The 21,747-nt window shown below is 36.2% G+C and overlaps 2 protein-coding genes and 1 pseudogene across 5 annotated transcripts in view; 2 read left to right on the top strand and 1 right to left on the bottom strand.

The window, feature by feature from the left end:
* Positions 1–4,827, top strand: part of INTS2 (integrator complex subunit 2) — a 54,948-nt gene extending 50,121 nt beyond the window's left edge. For all 4 annotated transcript variants that reach the window (XM_081585021.1, XM_081585019.1, XM_081585022.1 and 1 more), the window contains 5 exons: positions 631–882; positions 1,212–1,319; positions 1,697–1,802; positions 2,472–2,648; positions 2,752–4,827. In XM_081585021.1, the coding sequence (XP_081441147.1) occupies positions 631–882; positions 1,212–1,319; positions 1,697–1,802; positions 2,472–2,648; positions 2,752–2,921 (813 nt within the window). In that variant the 3' untranslated portion in view covers positions 2,922–4,827. The remainder of the gene's footprint in view (positions 1–630; positions 883–1,211; positions 1,320–1,696; positions 1,803–2,471; positions 2,649–2,751) is intronic.
* A 2,087-nt stretch (positions 4,828–6,914) lies between these two features.
* Positions 6,915–21,747, top strand: part of BRIP1 (BRCA1 interacting DNA helicase 1) — a 199,797-nt gene continuing 184,964 nt past the window's right edge. Inside the window, 6 exon segments of the mRNA XM_081585017.1 lie at positions 6,915–7,145; positions 9,063–9,176; positions 11,015–11,126; positions 12,706–12,879; positions 19,238–19,365; positions 20,903–21,022. Of these exon segments, the coding sequence (XP_081441143.1) occupies positions 9,087–9,176; positions 11,015–11,126; positions 12,706–12,879; positions 19,238–19,365; positions 20,903–21,022 (624 nt within the window). The 5' untranslated portion in view covers positions 6,915–7,145; positions 9,063–9,086.
* LOC145543459 (cytochrome c oxidase subunit 7C, mitochondrial pseudogene) lies at positions 9,905–10,094 on the bottom strand (annotated as a pseudogene).

Genomic DNA, 21,747 nt, shown 5'->3' with positions numbered 1-21,747 from the left:
TAGAAGTCACTTTTTGTCTAGTGTCCATTTTGGATGATACTGAATTAGAATACTCTTGTAGTAGTAAACTGGAGTCCACGGATCTTCATTGGAGATGTGTGAGCACTTTGAAATTATGCCATATGTTAATTTTTATGCTAAGAGGGTGGCATGTAGCTTCCTTCAGATTTTTTTCATTTAATTTTATTTATTTACTCATTTTTAGCTGCACTGTGTACCTTCATTGCTATGTGCGAGATTTCTCTAGTTGTGGTGATTGGAGGCTACCGTTCGTTGTGGTGGCTTCTCTCGTTGTGGACCATAGGCTCTAGGCATGGAGGGCCCAGTAGCTGGGATGCAGGGGCTTAGTTTCTCTGCTGCATGTGGCATCTTCCTGGACCAGGGTTCAAACCCGTGTCCCCTGCATTGACTGGCAGATTCTTATCTCCTGCACCACCAGGGAAGTCCTCCTTCAGATTCTTAAAAGAGTTCATGGCCCTAAAAATGCTGAGAACCACTGGAGAATAGATTGTTCACTTTTGCTCTTTGTATTTTAAAGAAAGTTATTTGTTTTTATCGCATCAGTTTATGTGAAAACAAATCAAACTTCTCAGAAACTTCTTCAGTTTTCTGTGTTTTATTTGTTTGTAGGATAGTGCAGCTGTCCAGATTCTCTTGGAGATCTGCTTACCAACTGAAGAGGAGAAGGCAAAGGGGGTCAATCCAGACAGCTTGCTAAGGAATGTTCAAAGTGTTATTACCGCCAGCACTCCAAATAAGGGAATGGAGGAAGGAGAAGACAATTTACTCTGTAACCTTAGAGAAGTTCAGTGCCTTATCTGTTGCCTGTTGCACCAAATGTACATCGCAGATCCCAACATTGCTAAGCTTGTTCACTTTCAGGTCTGGTTTCAAAGAATGATGCTCTGTGGTTGAACTTTGTTTTGGGAGGTAGTTATGAATTGCTAAACTAATAGGATCATTTATGGTCCTTTGCAATATGGAGAAAAATGAAGATTTTTAAAAATTTGATTTTAACCTGATAAAGTGTTTGTATAATTTATCTCTGTTTTAGTGCATCAGAGAGGTGAAATGCCAGAAAACATGGAGGGCATTGTAGCCTCCTGAGCAACTGTTACATCAAGGAAGTGAAACCTTCTTTAGTATTTTTATCTGTATTTGACTTATAGTTGTTTTATTTCTAACTTTTCCCCCCTTTCTTGTTGAGATAGGGTTATCCATGTGAACTTTTGCCTCTGACGGTCGCAGGTATTCCATCTATGCATATCTGTCTGGATTTCATACCTGAGCTTATTGCACAGCCAGAACTTGAAAAACAGGTAATGAGCATTTTGGAACTTTAGGACAATTTTGATCTTCCTCTAATCTTCCTGGTTATATAAACCATTTTACAGTTTTTAATACTTAAAGACTTTCTTTAGCCTTCCCAGGTGGTGCTAGTGGTAAAGAAACCGCTTGCTAATGCAGGAGATATAAAGATGCGGGTTCAATCCCTGCGTCAGGAAAATCCTCTAGAGAAGGGCATGGCAACCCACTCCAGTATTCTTGCCTGGAAAATCCCATGGAGGGAGGAGCCTGGCAGGGTGCAGTCCAAAGGGTTGCAAAGAGTCAGACCATGACTAAAGCAACTTATCATGCACACACGCATGCAAAGACCTTCTTCAGAAACATGTAACGTTTGGATTTTGTGTTACAGATATTTGCTATCCAGTTGCTTTCTCACTTGTGTATCCAGTATGCATTACCAAAGTCACTGAGTGTGGCTCGCTTAGCTGTCAATGTCATGGGAACTTTGCTAACAGGTGTGTATCTAATGGGCATCAATAACAAAAATTTCTAACATAAAGTAGTACATATTTTTTCTGAATTTACTCACACCATGTTTTCTGCATCACTGGTAGTTTAATTTATGCCATCTTTTGAATTATTCTTTTTGAAAACTTCCCTGTGACAAATGTGATGTATAGTATAGAGGGGATGAATAGGTAGGCAAGTTGTATCTTTCATTTTTGAGAATGACTATATATAGATTTATAGTAAATATACTAAGCTATACAAATTTTATAAATGGAAATCAGGTCTGCTTTCTGAATGTAATTATGTCATTAGAAAACAAGTTACAATTTATTGCAAATGCTTTGAGTTCCAGAAAAATATAATCATCTGTATAAATGAGAGATTAATGTATTCGTTGTTTCCTTAAGTTATAAAACATACCCCAGCATTTTAACCATCTTCCAGGTTGTTAAGTAAAATGGAGTGAAAATACACTGTTTTAAAAGATATGAACTATAATTCAATCTTTAAAAGTTATGTCTCAGCCAATTTCATATTCTTTCTCAGTGCTCTGGCTGGCTGTGTCTTAGAAAACTTAGTATTCTCAGCACAGAGCATGGTGCTTAGTATACTATATAGGCCAAGTATGTTGAGTTTATATCTGTGAAAAATTCTGTTTCATTTCTTTCCAACAGTTTTAACACAGGCAAAGCGATATGCTTTTTTCATGCCAACTCTGCCAAGTTTGGTCTCTTTTTGTCGAGCATTTCCTCCACTGTATGAGGATATTATGTCTTTGCTGATTCAAATAGGGCAAGTTTGTGCCTCTGATGTTGCCACTCAGACAAGAGACATTGATCCAATTATTACACGTAAGTAGTAACTTCTTTTCAAGAGTTGTTTAAATACCTCAGGCAGAAAGGCCCAAATCCTTTCTGGATTTCTTGCCTTAATTATTCTTCCTTATGTTTTTAGGTCTTCAACAAATAAAGGAGAAACCAGGTGGATGGTCTGGAATCAGTAAAGATCCATCTTATAAAAATGGACCTAGGGACACTGGAAGCATGGATCCTGATGTACAGCTCTGTCATTGTATTGAAAGCACAGTAATTGAAATAATAAACATGAGTGTTAGTGGAATTTAACAAAAAAAAACAAACTTAAAACTAAAAAATGAAGCTGTTTGCTGCATATATCCAATACAAACCTGCATCTTGTAACAACTAAACTGAATGGGAACAGAAACATCTTGGAATCACTAAAATGATTAAATTCAACATGAATACAGTTTAGAACTCTCTTGAGAATTATGCTTGCTTGTATTTGATTGGCAGTTCTTTGGATCTACTTTGCTGGTATGTTTTTTGTAGCAGCTGAGATTTTCTTTTTCTGTTGGCAGCACATTTAAGAAACTCATTACTGAAAAAGTGAATATGGTCTTGTATTAAGCTTTTGAAGTGAAGGAAAACTGCCATGCCTTTAATTTAATATCTTATTAATAAGTCTGTGGGTAGCCCCAGTGTTTAACCATCAGCTAGTAACCGCACAGTGATGCAGTGATGAGAGAGAGAAAAAGGGAAGGGAGAATTGAGGGAAAATTAGGAGTTTTAAACAATAGACATCTCTAAAATCCAAATAGAAATTTCTAAAACTTGCAATGCAAGTAATAATAGTAATGAATGGAATAGTAATAGCAAGATGGAATTCCAGTTCTCAAGAAACAGTAATGAGAAGGGCTTTAAAAAAGGCAAACAGCTTTTTGTAAATGACTTCCATGGACTTACAGATGAGGATTTAAAGATTTTACATATTTGCTTCAATTTTTACTAATATATGAAGCCATATGTTTAAAGAGATACTTGAATAATTTGGAATTTTAAGATACTGGCTTAAAAGAGTTTACAGAAACATCTTTGTGCAGAGACTAACCTGAAAAGAGCTCTCATTTAGTTTTTTTTAAAGTTTATTTTTATAATGGTCAGAGGGAGGGAAATCCATTGGAATCTCATTGAAGTTTAGAGCAATAAAACCCACTGGATTAAAGAACTCTTGGTTTGTCATCAGGACTATAATCCACATCATAATTTGAGAAGATTTTGAACTAATCTGTAGTGTTTGGACCTCAGGAAATATTAAAACGGGGAAAATTCTGTGTTGTGGAAGGATTTTGCAGTCCTCTGTTACTAATGTCCATTGATTAGGTAGATGAATTCAGTTAATCCATAATCCTCGTTTTTTTTCTTAATGAAGTATCCAGTATAGAAGGTACTTCTCTTTGCTTTCTGGGAAATACCTGAATGAACCCCTCTTTCCCACCCCACTTGAAACAGATCTCTTCACTTATAAAAGAGATAAGGAAGGCTAATAAGAAAGTGTGGTTTTTAAGAAAAGAAATTTAATTTTAGCCTTTTCACTAGGAAATAGTCACATTTCATTTTCCTTCTTTGTAAAATGGGATTACTACTGGCCCTACCTCATAAGGGTATTGTATAAGAACTAATTTGTATGTTTCAAATCTCAAAGTGCACAGTATCATAGATGAGAGTATTTATAACTTTTATTAGATGCTTAAAGTTCAATTAAATAATTTTGATGCAAAAAACAAAAGCATACACTTAAAAACAAACTAAGAACTTCCATATTTTTAAACAAGGCAGTTTTATAGTCTTTTAAGATTCAATACAACTGCTCCTGTTTGTTTCCTTTTGTTTTAACTGAGGCTTTGGAATATTTTGTGTGAGTAGGTAACCTCTAGGAGTCAGAAAAGGTTGAAATATGTTTTCTAACTAAATGCAGTGCACATTCCTGGATCAATTTTCAAAGACTGGTCAAAACCTGCTGTGTTAAAAATAATAACATATGCTGTTTTTCATCAGGTTTGTTGATGATGTAAATAAAATATGTAAATATTAGTAAATGTTAATATTCATGTATTTTAAGTTAAGGTTATAAAATTTGTCACAGTGTGATTTTTTTTTTTATTCAAGTGAAGAAAAGATGTGTGCAGCTATTTTGAATATTGGTTTATAAACATTTATATTCTTTATCAAATGAACTTGTAGTTTTTTGTGTTTCATTTCACCACTGTTAACCTGAAAGGAACCGTTCAAGGGACTGGAATCCAGGACTCTGTGGTTCCAGAGCCTGTGTACCCCGTTCTGTTATGCTGCGTACACCAAAGGGCAATACAAGGTGAGAGTCAGTTGAGAGCCTTAGGAACTTACGAGAGGAAAATCATAGTAGTTACTCTGGAGTAATTATCAGTACTTAAAAGATTTTAGTATTTTAAAAATTTTGTAAAAGCAGACTAATAATTTGAAGGTATTTTTAAGGATTTACTTTTATAAATTATCCTCCTTACTGCTGACTTAATAAATGACATTTTTGCAGTACTTTCCCTTCATCTTTGCTTATGCACATGTATTTTCACATAGTGGAACCCATAATACCCAGTTTGGCATTTGTCTTTTTTCATTTAACTCTATATGGAAACTTTTTGCAAGTTGTTTGGTTTTTATAATTATTTTATTGATTCCATAATGACTGAATTGATATAACCATCTCCGTATTTGTACTGGGACTTCCCAGGTGGCTCTAGTGGTAAAGAACCTGCGTGCCAATGCAGGAGATGTAAGAGATACGGGTTCTATCCCTGGGTTGGGAAGATTGCCCTGAAGGAGGAAATGGCAACCCACTCCAGTATTGGTGCCTGGAAAATCCCACGGACAGAGGAGCCTGGGGACTACAGTCCATGGGGTCACAAAGAGTAGGACATAACTGAAGTGACTTAACACATTAGTACTAGACTGGGACGTATATGGTTATTTTTCAGTATTAGAATAGGCACTATTATCAATTGAGGTATTATTACTTTTCTTTTAGATTACTTAAAACAATATATTTATTTTTGGCTACTTCAGGTCTTAGTTGAAGCCAGGGCTCAGTTACTGTGGCTTGCCTGCTTAGTCCCTCCCGTGTATGTGGGATCAGAGTTCCCCCCACCAGGGATCCAACCCATGTCTCCTGCATTGTCAGTGCTTTGTCAAACGTTTTTTAATTTCTCTAACAGGCAGGCAGATTCTTAACCACTGTATCACCACGGAAGTCCTAGATAACGTCTTTAGGATAAATTTCTGAGCCTGAATTTGCAAAATGAAAGGGTAGAATTTAGTCTTATGACTAAGTTTTGTCATTTTGGGAAGATGTAGGAAAACAGAGAGGCAAGCGAATCAACTCGCCTTTCACTGTTACCTCCTGCAAAATACTCTTGCCTGGGGAGTCCCATGGAGAGAGGAGCCTGGCGGGCTACAGTCCATGGGGTTGCAGAGTCGGGCATAACTGAAGCGACTTAGCTTGCCTGCAGCAAACCTCTCTCCCAAACTGGGCTCATGGGATGTGAGAAACTGTCTCTGGTTTTGCTTTTTGAAACACTAGTATTTTAAGCCAAGTTTACGCTAGAGTTAAAAAAAACTTGGCGAGATGGTGTTTAACTTTTCCTACCTTTGAGGAAAGTGTGCTTTCTTAGCAACGAGTAATTGGTCTGAGGAGGGATAGGAGGCTGATAAGCCTTAAAGGAGGTACTGGAGACCTCGAGAGCGTATCTCTGGTTGAATGTGGACCCGGGAAAGCCTTGTTTATCAGGAGGTTTTGTAGCCAACTGTCATCCAACCTTCTCGCCTAGTTTGGCTCAGCAGTCTGGCAATTCCCGCCTGGGTCTTTACTCTGGCTTCCGGAAAGTTCGGAAATTTGAACTGGGGGGGGGGGGCGGATGAATGCTGAAAGAACAGAGGCTTAACAGTGTTTCCTTTCCGTTGGTCTACGGATTTTAAATATGAGACGTGGAGTTTCCAAGGAAACAGACACAGGTTAAGTCGCCGGTTTCAAGTAAAACGGAGCGGACGGAGTCTTTTCCCCTAAGCGCCTGGGATTCCCCGCAGTGCTTCACGCTTCTGGCGTTTCCCTTCCGGTGCCGCCGAGGACCTTGGGTCCGTTCTTACTGCGGAGGCTTTCATTGGGTGCCAGAGTGCGCGCCCCTTGACCTCGAGCCACGATTGGTTGCTTGGTTTCGGTCTTGGCGAGTGACTGGTTGTCTGAGCTCGCCCGGCGGTTGGGTGCTGGGGAGTTGAGGGGCGGGAGGCGGGAATTCGTCCGGGTGTTGTGAGAGAGAGGGCTGCTGAAAGCAGGAGCTGAGAAAAGGTGAAGCGGGCGCGAACGCTCTACCGGCCCGGGAGTCGCAGCTCCGGGAGGAAGAGAGACCAGAACCTTTCTTCTCTGCCAGGGCTCCGTTTTGTTTGCTCGTCAGTTTCGTCTTCCTTTTCTCCGGTGAAATCGGAGCCCAGTCTGCTTTGTTTGGGTTTTCCTCTGGGCAGGCAAGTCTGTCTCAGGGGAAGGGCGCGACGTGGGCCAGGAGGAGGGTCCCCTCTGCTTTCATCCACCCGCCTTGCGGGCCCTTCGGTGTTGACTGGATCAGCAGGGTCTCGGGGGTCCCAGGTTGCTGAGGGAGGAAGGAATATGAGGAAGAAAACATGGGGAGTGGGGAACCTGCACTTAGAGCAGAGGCCTGTTTTTAGCCCGGGACCCCGCGTTCCCTCCGGGTGGGAGGGGACGACGGCTGGAGTCAGATCGGTTGGTTTCCTCTTTATTCAGTGTGGGCGAAGCATCCTTATTTTGAGATACCTGTTGCCACAACTGGGGCGGGCGGGGAGTTTGGTTTTTAGGTTCTATGTGAGAAACTGGGCCAGTCTTGAGTTGTTGGTTTAGTTTAAGGGATGCGTGCCTGCTTAGTCGCTTCAGTCGTGTCCGACTGTTTGCGACTCCACGGACAGCAGCCCACCAGGCTCCTGTGTCCACGGGGATTCTGCAGGTTAGAATTTGGAATGGGTTGCCATGCGCTCCTCCAGGGGATCTTCCCAAGCCTAGGGATGGAACTGAGTCTCTTCTGTTTCCTGCATTGGCAGGCGGTGCTTTACCCTTAGCGTCACCTGGGAAGCCCTAGCTGAAGGGATGAGATTCCACCAAATTTCATTCTCAGAGCTTCACAGAAACAAAATGTTAGAACTGAAAAATATCTTAGAATAGTGGTTCTGAACTTTCTGGGGACACATAAGCTATGGTAAAGGTTGCTATTGGCTTCCTAATCTGTTGAATTGGTATTTTAACCATTTCTCTGGCCTCAGATCAAATTGACCTTTTTTCACTACTGCAAATAATTTCTCAGTTGATAACAGTGTATATCATTTTCTCCTCAATTTTCCATTATTTCCTTAGGATATATTTCTGGGAATGAGAAATTTATGGACTTTCTCTTTAAAAAAATGCAACCGTGCACAGAAACTGTTGCACCCAATATCGAGATCACAGTCTTTGAATTACAACTGTGGATCCTAGGTTAAGAGAATATGGTTTACAAGAAGTGGGGATTAAACCAGATCACTTCCTGTGTATCAGATACTGGGATTTAGGCACATTCTGTACATTACCTTATTTAATTCTTAACTCTGTGCCTGGCTGATATTCATAAAAACCCTATCAGGCAGATATCTCCATTTCACAGATGAAGAAATAGGCTCTGTGAGGTTAAGTGATTCACAGTGGAATTCAAATTTAGGCTTTCCCTTCTTCAAAACCCATCTTTCCATTATACCCTCCTGACCTTTAAAGCAAGAACTATTGAGCGCCTATTATGTGCCCAAGGTACTTTCTTCCTTACAACAATTTTTAAATTAGGAATTATTACATGTAAGAGGGGCTTTCCAGGTGGCTCAGTGGTAAAGAACCTGCCTACCAATGCAGGAGACACCAGAGAGCCAGGTTCAATCCCTGGTTGGGGAAGATTCCGTGGAGGAGGAAATGGCAACTCACTCCAGTATTCTTGCTTGGAAAATCCCGTGGACAGAGGAGCCTGGCAGGCTGCAGCCCATAGTGTTGCAAAGATTTGGGAACAACTGAGCATACAACACACACAGATAAGAATCTTAGTCTAGAAAAGCACAGAGACATGATCAGGTTAAAATACATGAGCTGTCAGAACCTGATGTAGAACCTGTACTTCCTAACTCTTGGTCCACAGCTTTGGCAGAATAGGGATGCAAATCCAGATTTGTTAGATTCCAAGACGTGCTCTTAACCACGGTGATTTGTCAGGGTAGGAAATTCTTTTACTTTCATTTGTTTTGTTTATACACTTATTAATTCCAGTTTTTATTTCTAGGCTTCTGTCCTAGTATTAGGTATCTATTTTTCTTTGAATAGCTTTATTTCAGTATTGACTTTCATTTCTGTTGCAGTTAGGAATCTGAAGTAAACAAACCATGATGTCTTCAGCTGAATATACAATTGGTGGGGTGAAGATTAACTTTCCTTGTAAAGCTTATCCATCACAGCTTGCTATGATGAATTCTGTAAGTATTTTTCAGCAGTTAAGTCTTAAGATACAGGTGCTTATAATTCATAATATACATTGAGTCTGTGACTAACTATTTTTTGTAGATAGTAGATGGATTTGCTGGGCTCATTGAAGAAACTCTGACCTTTGGAAAAATAATACTGATTGCTGCTAAACTATATATAATTAAGAGGCAAAGGAGAACATTCTAAAAAATGTTCTCAGCTCATCTGAAACTTCTGTTTACTGGATTACTGCTTTACTGAATTACTTTGAAATACAAAGTATTTACTATCTTTTATATAGAATACTATATTTTTCACCATAATTTTTTTGAGATATTTCAATCATATAGAAAATTAATATACAAATGAATAAAACCAACATACCAGCTTTGTTGAATCTTAATGTTTTGCCATATTTTACCTTGTTTACAAGTAAGAAGATAACTAATATCCCGAATTTGTTCTTTTTCTCTAACCATGTTTTTATACTTATATTGCATATATATGTATGCATAAACAATACTGAATACACTTTACATATTTTTAAACTTTGCACAATGAGCTCAGCTTTCTGGAGAACTTGATTTTGTGTTTTTTTCTCAACGTTAATATTATTATTATTACGTTTTAAGGATTTCTGCTATAAGTTTATTTATAGACATATCTAGTATATTGAGTTCAAGAACTAGTGTTTTTTTAAAATGCTCCTTTTCATATTTGTTTCATATTTGTTCATGGATTATTTTTTAAGCAGTTGGTGTCTTACTATAGAAAGGAGAAACAAACTGAGATCCAAAGTACAAAGGCATCATAACTAGTAATTGCCACTTGTTTTCCACTGAAAATGGTAGATTCCTCCCTGGACCCTTGTCACAGTGGCTCTTATAAACCACAGAGGTTGTGAACCTTCAGATGCTCTGTCTCATCATAGCACTGTTGGAAGCTCTGTGGCCGAAGCAGAGTCTGAAGGTAGAAGAAATGGCGGCCAGGCCCTCCTTTCCTCATGACCTTGTTCCCTTGTCTAACATTATTTTTAAGATGTAGCCCTATTGATTGATAACTCATTTTCATTGCTTATACTATTCCATTGTATTAATATACTAGAATTTTATTTGCCCATTTTCCTCTTGATAGACGTTTAGATTGTTTACGTTATTTTGCAGTTACAAACAGTGCTGCCGTGAACTTACACGTGTTGCCTTATATTTGTTTGGGAAAGGTTTTAGGTATTTACTTAGGACTGGATTGCTGGAATTGGGTATCTTCAACTTTAGTAGAAATTTTTAATTGTTGTGCAAAGTGGTTGTAACATTCTCAGCAGTGTCCTCTATTAAGTTTTCATCAAAGATGTTAGTGTATTCTTGTTTTATAGAAACGATGGTGTTTGCATAAGTAAGGCACCAGTTGTTTTTGTTTCTTTTGTGCTTGATATTCTTTAAGTCTAACATAATTTTAGGGAGAGAGATGAAGGAATCAGGGGCTTCCCTGGTAGCTCCGTGATAAAGAATCCTCCTGCCAGTGCAGGAAACATGGATTTGAAACATGGTTTGGGAAGATCCCCTGGAGAAGGAAATGGCAACTCACTCCAGTATTCCTGCCTGGGAAATCCCATGGACAGAGGAGCCTGGCGGGCTGCAGTCCATAGCATCGCAAGAGTCAGACATGACTTAGAGACTAAACAACAACAAATAAAGGAATAAAGTCCAGATTTAACTAAATTCTAGTTCTTGCTGCTGTTGCCATGTTCCCTGAACTGCATGCAACTTAGACTTCTGGTGATTGTAAAGGAGAGAGACTTTAATGAAGTATGTTGTTTATTGATTTAAAAAAATTGTTTTTGTGTTCATAGATTGTCAGAGGATTAAATAGTAAGCAGCACTGTTTATTGGAGAGCCCCACAGGGAGTGGGAAAAGCTTAGCCTTACTTTGTTCTGCTTTAGCATGGCAACAGTCTCTTAGTGGTAAGTAGTTGGTTGATATTTTCAGGTTGCTTATTGGGTCCTGAAAAAAATCTGATGAAGTACTTTTTACCCAGAATGATTCAGCTGTGTCCTAGCTAATTTAAATATTCTCTTTTAAGATATTTCTTTATAATCAGTTCTGTGTCTTCCAAAATGATTTGAGTTTAGCACAATGTGTTCACTTAATCCTAAAATAATTTTAGATGTATGATAGTCCTTTATTTGATGATTCAGAGTATACTATACATAAGAACCTTGGAATGCTTACTTTAAGAATGATTATGAAAATAATTAGAGGATAATTTGTATGTAAAAGATTCAAGAGATGGGGCTGACATGATTATATAGCATGTACAAATTGATTTTTTGAATAAATCCTTTAATATTGTTGCTTATTTCATAACATTAGAAAATGGGATACATAAAAAGAAAAATTCTAGCTGATCTTTCGTGTTTGGATGCCAGAGCAGAATTCTGTTGTAAGCAGAAGTTTATTGTAATATTGTTTTTATGGATTTCTATTATTTCCCATTGCTTTATTTGCTAACAAATGTCACATTTACTAAGAAAAAGTAGCAACTTTTGTGAAAGACTTTTATATGATAAATCTGAAATACAGTATTGGATACATTTTAGTTATATAATTAGATGGCTTTGACCTAAAGTATTAGAATTTTAAATTAACTATGGATATGTATGTGTATATATGTATGTGTGTGTATACACACACATACATGTTTTTTAAAAAAATATTTTTGCTACTGGTAAGACAATTAAAGATTAAATATTTTATAAGCTTTCCACTTTCTTACTGATGTTTATCTTTGGTGAAAATGAGATTATCTGTTAATGAAATTTTAACAGGAGACTCTAGAAAATGTATTTATGTAGTGCAGATGGGAAATTAATATCAGTACTGTATATAGAAAGTAAAATAAATTATTCAGATTTTTTTAATATCTGAATTATATTCTTATACACTGTAGGCACACATGCAGAACTATTCTAATTTTGTATTGTATTTAAATATTAAAAATTACCTGTTTAATTTGAATATTGACTTTAAACTGTATTTTGATACAGGTATCAAAAATGATATTATTAAACATGTTTTTTGAAATAGAAGTATAATGTGGGAATGATTTAACCCTTTTTTGTTTACATTATTATTTACCATATTGAACTTTCAAGTTCTTCAGTTAGGAAAATAGCAGTAATTAAGAAGGTAAGTAATTAAGAGTATACTTTAGGTATACTTAGTATTTTAATATATCTCAGTAGTGGTTGTGCCTTTGTTACATTATTAATCATTGATTATTATTAGATTTTTCTTAATCATGTAAATTTGTTGTTAGCTTCTCTATATGTGTTTCTGGCATAAGTGTTTCTCTCCTGTCCTCATTTGATGCTGCAGATTGAGTGATCAGCTTGTCCAGATTTGCCAGGTATTTTTCTGATTTTAGCCTTGAAATTCTGAATCCTGGGAAACCTCCTAATCTTGGGCAAAAAAAGGTGGTTGTGTACTCTAGCTGTGAAGAAAGATTAATGTTTTTTTAATTAGAGATTCTTTCATTTTTAGAGAAGCCAGTGGATGAAAGCTTAAGAAAGAAAGCTGAAGTACCATTGTCGTGTTGTTGTACATGCCATTCAAAGAATTTTGCAAGCAATGACGTGCACCAGGGAACTTCGTATCATTTCAGCAGTCCAAGTACACCACCTTCTGAAAGAAGTGGCACTTTGTCAGGTTCTCAAGGTAGTTTATATTTTGCCTGGGTCTGTTGGTATCTGTGATAGGAGTGTTAATTATTGCTGTTATGATCCCTAATGTAGATAAATTTGGTTAGCATAATTGGTTATCCATTTCCACCTAATTTCTCTGGAATTATTTTAAATAATGCGTAGAGTGGTCAAATCCTTGGACTGTTTTCTTCTTGGCCTCACTTTTAATTGATTCAAACATGTTGCTGACATAAACCATTTTTAAAGAAGGCAAGGCAAAATTAATGGTATTCAGAAACTGATGTTATTTGTAGGCAGTATTATTAGTTATATGATAGAATTTTATAAAACATTTTGATCTGTAAGCATAAGACAAAATCTAATTACCCTCACTTATTCTTGGTAAGTTTGCCTGAACTTCTGAGACCAGTATCCTATCTGAGAATCAGCTATGTTTCAAGTATGATTCTTCAATGTGTGTGTGTGTGTTAGTCGCTCACTCGTGTCCTGCTCTTTGTGACCCCATGGACTGTAACCCACCAGGCTGCTCTGTCCATGGGATTCTCCAGGCAAGACCAGAGTGGGTTGCCATGTCCTTCTGTAGGAGATCTGACTCAGGGATCAAACCCAGGTCTCCTGCATTGCAGGCAGATTCTTTACCATTTGAGCTACCTAGGGAGTTCTTATTAGATTTATTTAAGAGAAATATATTGTCAGTAACATAAGATTATTAATTTAAAGATATTTCTTGTGCTTTGACTGTATGGAAAAGATTGACCGTTATTTGCCTAAGTCAGAAACCTAGGACACATCCTATACACTTTGCTCTTCCTTATTCCCCCATGTAGATTTCTATCTCCATTGATATCTTCTAGTCCAAACTATCATCTCTTGTTTAGAACATGTAATAACTCCTTTCTTGCTTTCACTCATGCCAATCCTTAACTAATGGCAATCAATGGCTGGGAGAAAAGAAGTTGCCATGATTGACTTATTCTAAACGATATCCACTTTCTAAAATCAAGGGTGGATTCATCTTCCGTTAAAGCACTTGACTGTGTAGAGGATGTTAGCTGCTTGAACTGAAGTGTGATTCTGTTCGGAATGAGGACGAGGAAGTGGAATAGATGCTGGAGAGGTGACCGCTTGTGTTGTCTACACAGTTTTGACGGTTAACTCTTGTGGCTTTCTTCCCATTCCTTCAAAGGGTCATACTTTCTCCTTTGCTTGTGTTAATGTCTCTTCTGAGTCAGGTTCCATCTTTTAACTTGTTAACTTGCTCTTCCTTTAGCTCTCAGCTTAAATATCACTCTTTAAGGCAGCCATACTGATCTTTCCATCAGATTAGATTTGGTTTCCCTGTTATATTCTGTCATTTCACTGTGTACCTCTCCTTCATAGCACTTGTTACAGCTTGTATTATCCATGTGTTTGTGTGCATCTTTTATTAATCTCTGCTTCCCCTAGCAGACTATATAGTCCATGAGATCAGGAACTGTGTCAGTTTGTTCATCATTGCATACCTAGCAGAGTGCCTGGCATATACATAGTAGATAGATAAATACCTGTTGTATGAATGAATGGAATTGATTTTGAGCTAGTTATAAGAACTCTGGCTTGTTTTATGTACAACCTGAATTTTTTTTAAAAAAGATAGCTCTATTGGAATATGCTTGACATAACAAACCAGATATTTAAATGGTACATTTTGATGAGCTTTAACGTAAGAGTATTTCCCTGAAACTTTCACCGACATTAAAATAGTGAATATATCTATCACCTTCAAAAGTTTGGAGAAGACAACGGCAACCCACTCCAGTACTCTTGCCTGGAAAATCCCATGGACGGAGGAGCCTGGCGGGCTGCAGTCCATGGGTTCACTAAGAGTCGGACACGACTGAGCGACTTTACTTTACTTTCAAAAGTTTACCCATGCTCCTTTGTTATTGCTCCTTCCCACCTCTAATTCATCCTCCCCAAACTCAGGTCTCTCGCATTGCAGGTGGATTCTTTTACCATCTGAGCCATGAGGGAAGCCCTGCAAACTGTTTATCCAGTCACCTGTTGCTGTATATTTGAGTTGTTGCTACTTTCGTGCTGTTACTACAAATAAAGCTGTTAGGAACGTTTGTTTATAAGTCATTGTTATGGACATACGTTTTTACTTTCCTGGGTAGACATCTAGGAATGTAATGACTGGATCTCTTATGGATAACTTTTTAAGATACTTCAAAACTGTTTCCCAGAGTAGTTATGCCATTTGCCATTCTTACCAGCAGTGTATGAGAATTCTCATTTCTCTCCATCCTTGCCGACAGTGGTGTGGTAATCTTTTTAGCCATTCTAATCAGCTTATTGTTGTTGTTCAGTCACTGTCATTTCCACCTCTTTGTGACACCATGGACTGCAGCATAACAGGCTCCTGTGTCCTCCGCTATCTCCGGAGTTTGCTCAAATTCGTGTCATTGAGTTGGTGATGCCATCTAACCGTCTCATCCTCTGCTGCTCCTTCTCCTTTTGCCTTCAGTCTTTCCCAGCATCACTCATAAGCTTATAGTGGTATCTTGTTGTGGTTTTATTTCGCATTTCCCTAATGACTTGTGATGTTGAGCATCTTTTCATGTGCTTATTAGCCATTTGTATATCTTCTTTGATGAACTGTGTTGAAATCTTTTGCTTGTTTATTGTTTTTTCCTTATTGTTAAGTTTTAAGAGTTCTTTATATATTTTTGAGTAAAGTTTCTTTTTTTAACCAAATTTAGTTTTAGGTTTTACTTTTAGGTCTAAGGGTTATTTTTGTATATGGTGTGAGTGTGGATTCAAGTTCATTTATTTGGCATATGAATATCTAATTGTTCAGCACCATTTATCAAAAAGGCTGTTCTTTATCTGCTGCATTGCTTTTTTAACTTTGTAAAAAATCAATTTTCAATATGTACGTAACTTGAATTTTAATATAGTTGTGAGTTAGAGTTGTTTAGAATAATCTTTTCAAGGATCAGATGGGGTAAATCTGGGTTATATTCTGATACTCTCTTTATATTTTTAAGTAAATTCTTTAAAAATATGTAACTAAAATATAGAAAAACACACAGAATTCTAAGTGTATAGCTTGATGAATTTTCACAAAGTAATTACACTCATGTAACTACCACCTAGATGAAAAATAGGGCATAGCCAACACCCCAGTGGCACTTCTCATGTTCTTTTCCAGTTGGTATTCTTTCTCATTATAGGTAGTTGCTATTTTCCCTATGTCAACATTGATGAGTTTTGCTTCTTCATAGAAATGGAATTATATTTGTACTCTTGTGTCTGTCAAACTTTTGCCTGAAATATTTCTGAGATTCATTTGGGTTGTTGCATAAAGTAGTGGTTCTTATAGCTTTATTTTATGGTATATAATAGATTATATGCCACAATTTATTAATCCATTCTACAATTGTTAGACATTTGGGTGGGTTCTTATTTTGGTTATTGCTCTTTTATGAGTATTCTTATTCTTTCTGGTACAGACAGATGAATATTTTCTATTAGATATATATCTTGGAATAGAATTGCTAGTTTTGGTGTATGTTTATGTTGAGCTATAGTAGATAATGCCAACATTTTCCAAATGATTGAACCAATTTTGCACCCCTTTGCCCTACATCTAGTAGTATGTGGCAGTTATGTTGTTCAGCATTCTTGTTAGCACTGGATATTTGAGTCTTTTTAAATTTTAGCCATTCTGGTTCCTTTGTGGTGTTCTTGTGAGTTTTAATTGATATTTCTCTGGTAACTAATGAAATTTAATGTATTTATTGTTCATTTGAATATCGCCTTTAGTGAACTACCCCTTCAAGTGTTTGCCCATTTTTCTGTTGGGTTGTTTCTTACTGATTTCCAAGATTTGTTGTTGTTTTAAATATATTCTGAATATATTTAATTTCTTCATAACCTTTTATTTTAAATATTTAACACCTTTGGTAAGCTTCTTGCAAACTTCCCTACTATAAAGACTAGGAAGATAAGCCTTTTTATATATGCATATATATATATAATTTTTTTTCATGAATTGGAGTTAATCATATTTGGCAACATGGCACTTTAGTTTTTCTATAACTGGATTATAGTTTTTGGTAGATGTTTCATACCCTTTAATGAGTCCTACCTTTTTTCCCCTTGGTTTATTTGGGGGAAGGGAGTGGCAACCTACTGTAGTCTTCTTGCTTGGAAAATTCCATGGACAGAGGCGCCTGGTGGGCTATAGTCCATGGGGTTGCAAAGAATTGGACACGACTGAGCGGGTAACACTTTCTCAGCATTGGCACTATTACCATTTTGAATAGGATAATTCTGTGTTGTGGATAATTCTGTCCTGCACATTGTGGGATGTTTAGAAGCATCTCTCAGGCCTCAACCCACTAGATGCCAGTAGTATACACCCTTCTCCCATCATGTGACAACCAAAAATGTCTCCACATGTTGCCTAATGTCTTAATGTCCCTGGGGTCTAGGGTGGGATTGTTAAAACTAGCCCAGTTAAGAATCACTGATCTAGATTTGTTTGTGGTTATTTTACTAGTTTTCCAAGAAATTGTAGAGCTCAAAATTATATGTGTTTTCTAAAATATGTGTGGGAGTGCAAAGGACTAAGAACAGCCAAGACAGTTTTCAGGAAGCAGGTTGAGGTGAGAGGACGTGATCTGTGAGATATCTTGATTCGTTATATATATATGGCTATAATAATTAAAACAGCTTGGTTTTAGCATAGTGGAAAATAGTAGAGAACCTAAATTCTATTCTACAAGTATGCTGAAATTTGATTCTTTTAATAGAAGTGCTTGTGTAGAGCAGAGGGCACAGACGGGTTTTTCCGTAAGTAGTGAAGCCTCTCACTCATGTCCGACTCAGCGACCCCATGGACCGAAGCCTGCCAGGCTCCTCTGTCCATGGGATTTTCCAGGCAAGAATACTGGGAGTGGGTTGCCATTTGACTATTAAATGTCCATAAGAGAAAAATTAAAATTGGAGCCCTACTTTACTCTATACACAAAAACTCATACCAGGTAGATTAAAGACCTAGGTATGAAAGGCAGAACTATTAAGATTTTAGAATATAATGGGTTTCAAACTATGTTCCTAAGAGCCTAAGGAAGAAACATAGCTTATAGGGAGAAGGGGACAATGGATCAGGGAAATTCTAGGCCTTTCATTGTATTTTAGAAATCCTAAGCAATATTTCTTTAAAAAATATAGTCCTCCTCAGAAAAAGCTTGAAAACCAATGCTGCATGGCATAGATTCATTTCTGTGTTTGTGCAAACTCAAACTTGTTTTTTTTGAAAATGTATTGGACCTGCTGCTCATAGGCCTTTCTCCCCCAATAGTCTGTAAATCTTTTAAGGCCAGGAACTTTTTTCTTCATTGTTTTCCATGGTGTCTGGAATTATGTGGACTCAATATAGTAAATGCTTGAATAAATGAATTGAAACTCTGGGAGTGGAGGGAATGTGTAGAGAAGAGCAGAGAGTAAGGAAGAGACTTTTAAGAACGCTCACGTTTTGGGGAAAGGGAGAAACCACTGTATAGGAACAGTTAAGAACGGTGTTACAGAAATTAAGGAGAAAGGAAATGTGTTTGTTATGTCCCAAGAAGACAGAGTGTTATGTTTGGCTGTATGCCTAGAGGGTATGCGTATGGATTTTGGAGGCAGACAGCAGGAGTGAAGTCACAAGCAGGCCTTGCCTTTTACTTGCCATATGATATGAGCACCTTACTTGACTTCTTTTAAAACCTAGTGCTCACATTTATAAAATGGGGATAATATTTGGTGATTAAGAGGTCACTGACAAACGAGATTGAGCTTTCAGGATTGTGGAATTAAAAAACAGATTTTAGGAGCTTGATTCTACTGTGTTTTTAGCCTGAAGATCATAGAGAATTTTAGTAGAAAAGAAACATTAAGTAAGGCACTGTAAAGAAAGATTTTTATACAGATGAAAAGTTTTTGAGAGACTCTTACAGTTACATTTTTTAAGCCACATTAGTGGAAGTGATCTACAAAAACATTAACCTATTAAAAATCAACGCTGGACTTTTCCTCTTGAAAACATTTCTTACAATGTTTGCTCTGTCTTTGTTAAGTAAATTGAGTGATAAATAAGTGATTTTAAAGATGTTTAGCATTTCATATTTTAAAGTATGTTTTGAAGTTATTAGAAATGTCAACATCTTTTTGAAAATTGAAGTGTACTGTATTTACAATATTATATTAGTTTCAGATGTACAACATAGTGATTCAGTATTTTTACAGATTAAAATCTTACATCCTAACTCCAATTTTTTTTCCTGGAAAAATTGACTAAATATAATCTACTTACACTAATTTTTTATGACTTCTTATATAAGACTCTCCTGAAAAAACTACACTGGCTGCAAAGCTGTCTGCTAAGAAGCAGGCATCTATGTACAGAGACGAAAATGATGATTTTCAAGTAGAGAAGAAAAGAATTCGACCCTTGGAAACTGCACAGCAGGTAAACAGTCTATTGGCAGTGAAATAATCCCATTAGTTATGGCTGAACAAGGTAGTCAAGTATCAATCAAGTTTTCAATGGCATTTGTAGAGATTAGTTGGATAGTGTCAAGATATAAATTTAATGGTCAGTTACTGTAATTTCATTTTATATATTCATTACAAAGGAGCTTGTTATAGTAGATTATTCATAGTAGTATGTCATTAAAGTGAAACTGAATGATGCTTATTTATATTTAAGGAATTTGATAGCAAAACATTTACTTATGGAATGTAATAGTAATAGAGTAACTTTGTACTTTTAACTGCTGTTTTTTAATCTAATGTGTTTTCTTTTGGTCAAAATACCTCTGATACGAGTATTTAGGTTAGATATTTTTGATATTGATAGTTTTAATGTTATAGTAAGGATTACTCTTATTTATTGAGTTTTTATTATGAATAATTATAAAATATGTTTTATTTCTAAAGACCAAAATTACTAGGAGTTTTAAATGAAATATACTTTTGATAGGTAAATAGAGTTCATAGCATTGCACTCTTATATTTTCTCATAGAGTTCATAGCATTGAGGTAGGGAGATTGGACCTTAATAGATTTAGTTACAAATGAAGATTATTAATTAATTAGCATGCCATTGTAGATAATTGTATATTTTTAATTGAATATACTCAAAAAATGTTTACATTTTTATGTAGTTTGTTCTATGTACAATCTTAACTTCCATAATTAAACCTTGTTTTTAGAAATAGAATAAATTCATTTTCTAGTTTTATATTTGGAAAAGTACTAATTGCAAATGAAGTGTGAATCTTTAACAATTTTACCAGCAAAATATGTACTTACAGTTAGATGTTGTGAAGTAGGGTTCAAAGTACAACATTTATTCCCTAATTTAGTTGGCTTTCATTTCTTTTTTGGTAGTAATGAATTATCAGTAGAAATGCTTTTTTTCCCCTTCATAGTTTGAGTACATAGGTTTTTGGCAAGTAAAAAAAGCACATGTAGTTTGGAAAGAAAACAGTGATATTTATAAAAGAAATTTAGTCAAATACAGTTTGGATTATTAGATATCTAACAAGTAATATAATAATAGTAATCAAATAATTTATTTTATTATGTAGGAAATAATGAATATTTACATTCACATTTTTTATTCTGTGTTTTTTATTTTCAATTTTCAATTTTCATGTTTATTTAATTTTCCAATTGGATATGTAATTGGACTTGGTATAATGCTATTCTTGGTGTCCATATGGTGGGACTATTTTATGGGAAGATCATTTTACAATGCGAAGTTTTGACACATCACCAATTAAAGCTATTTTGGTTGGAATTTGAAAGGTATTACTGTATTCTGTTTTATTTAAGTCTTGTAATAAAGTGCCTGTTTGTTAGAAATTTGATTGTTACTAGTTAGAAATAGTATTTTTTTAAATGCTGAAAGCGCACACGATACCTATTTTGATTTTTGAGAACAACTAGCCTCATCAAACTGTTAGTTTACAATAAACTTCAATTTGGTTCTGTATTTACAGATCAGAAAACGTCATTGTTTTGAGAAGGAGGTACAGCATTTGGATGCAAAAGTTGCTTTAGGAAAGACCACAAAACTCAACTCTCCATTAGGAAAGATAAACTCCATTTCTTCACAGAATGTATGTATTTATGACATTGTTCAGTTTAAAGAAGGCAAATGTGGAATTTGTTAAATGCATTTTTAAAAAAGAGAAAGACTAGGATAATCAAGAGTAGAGAGAAACTCAGAAGTCTTAAGTGCTATTGCATGTGTGCTGCTGTGAGAAATGGGAAACCTGTGCTCTTTGTGGCCGTTTCTTCACTTATAAAATAAGAATTGGACTGGAATGAGATCTGAAAGTTGTCTTTTTTTTCTTCTTGTACATTGTAATGTTTGTGAATTCCACTTCCTAAAGTTCTTTCAGTGTTCTTAGGGCATCAGTTCTCAAGGATTAGGCCAGGGAACTCCGGAGAGTCCTGAGATTTTTTTTAGGCAGTCTGTGGGGTCAGAAGTACTTTCATAGCGATATTAAGATGTTACTTACCTTTTGTTTTTTGTTTTAAACTCTCTTCAATGTTTGCAATGATGAAGCAAAGACTGGTTAAACTCTTGATGCTTTAGCACAATCAAAATAGTGACATCAATCTGTACTAACAGTAATTTTCTTCTCTGTCATTAATGCATAATTAAGAAAAGCCAGTTTCATTTAAGAATGTCCTTGATGAAGCAGTAAAAGTTACTAATTTTATTAAATTTTTCACCCTTAAGATTTTAATTCTGGGTGAAGAGTAGTTTCTGTAAAACACTTTCACATTCAGGAGTAGAATGGTTATCTTAAAGAAAAACACTTGTAGGATAGTTTGA

Source organism: Giraffa tippelskirchi, chromosome 3, assembly GCF_054371585.1.
Source record: "Giraffa tippelskirchi isolate mGirTip1 chromosome 3, T2T-mGirTip1v1.2.pri, whole genome shotgun sequence".
Taxonomy (NCBI): domain Eukaryota; kingdom Metazoa; phylum Chordata; class Mammalia; order Artiodactyla; family Giraffidae; genus Giraffa; species Giraffa tippelskirchi.
This window is presented reverse-complemented; position numbering and strand designations above follow the sequence as displayed.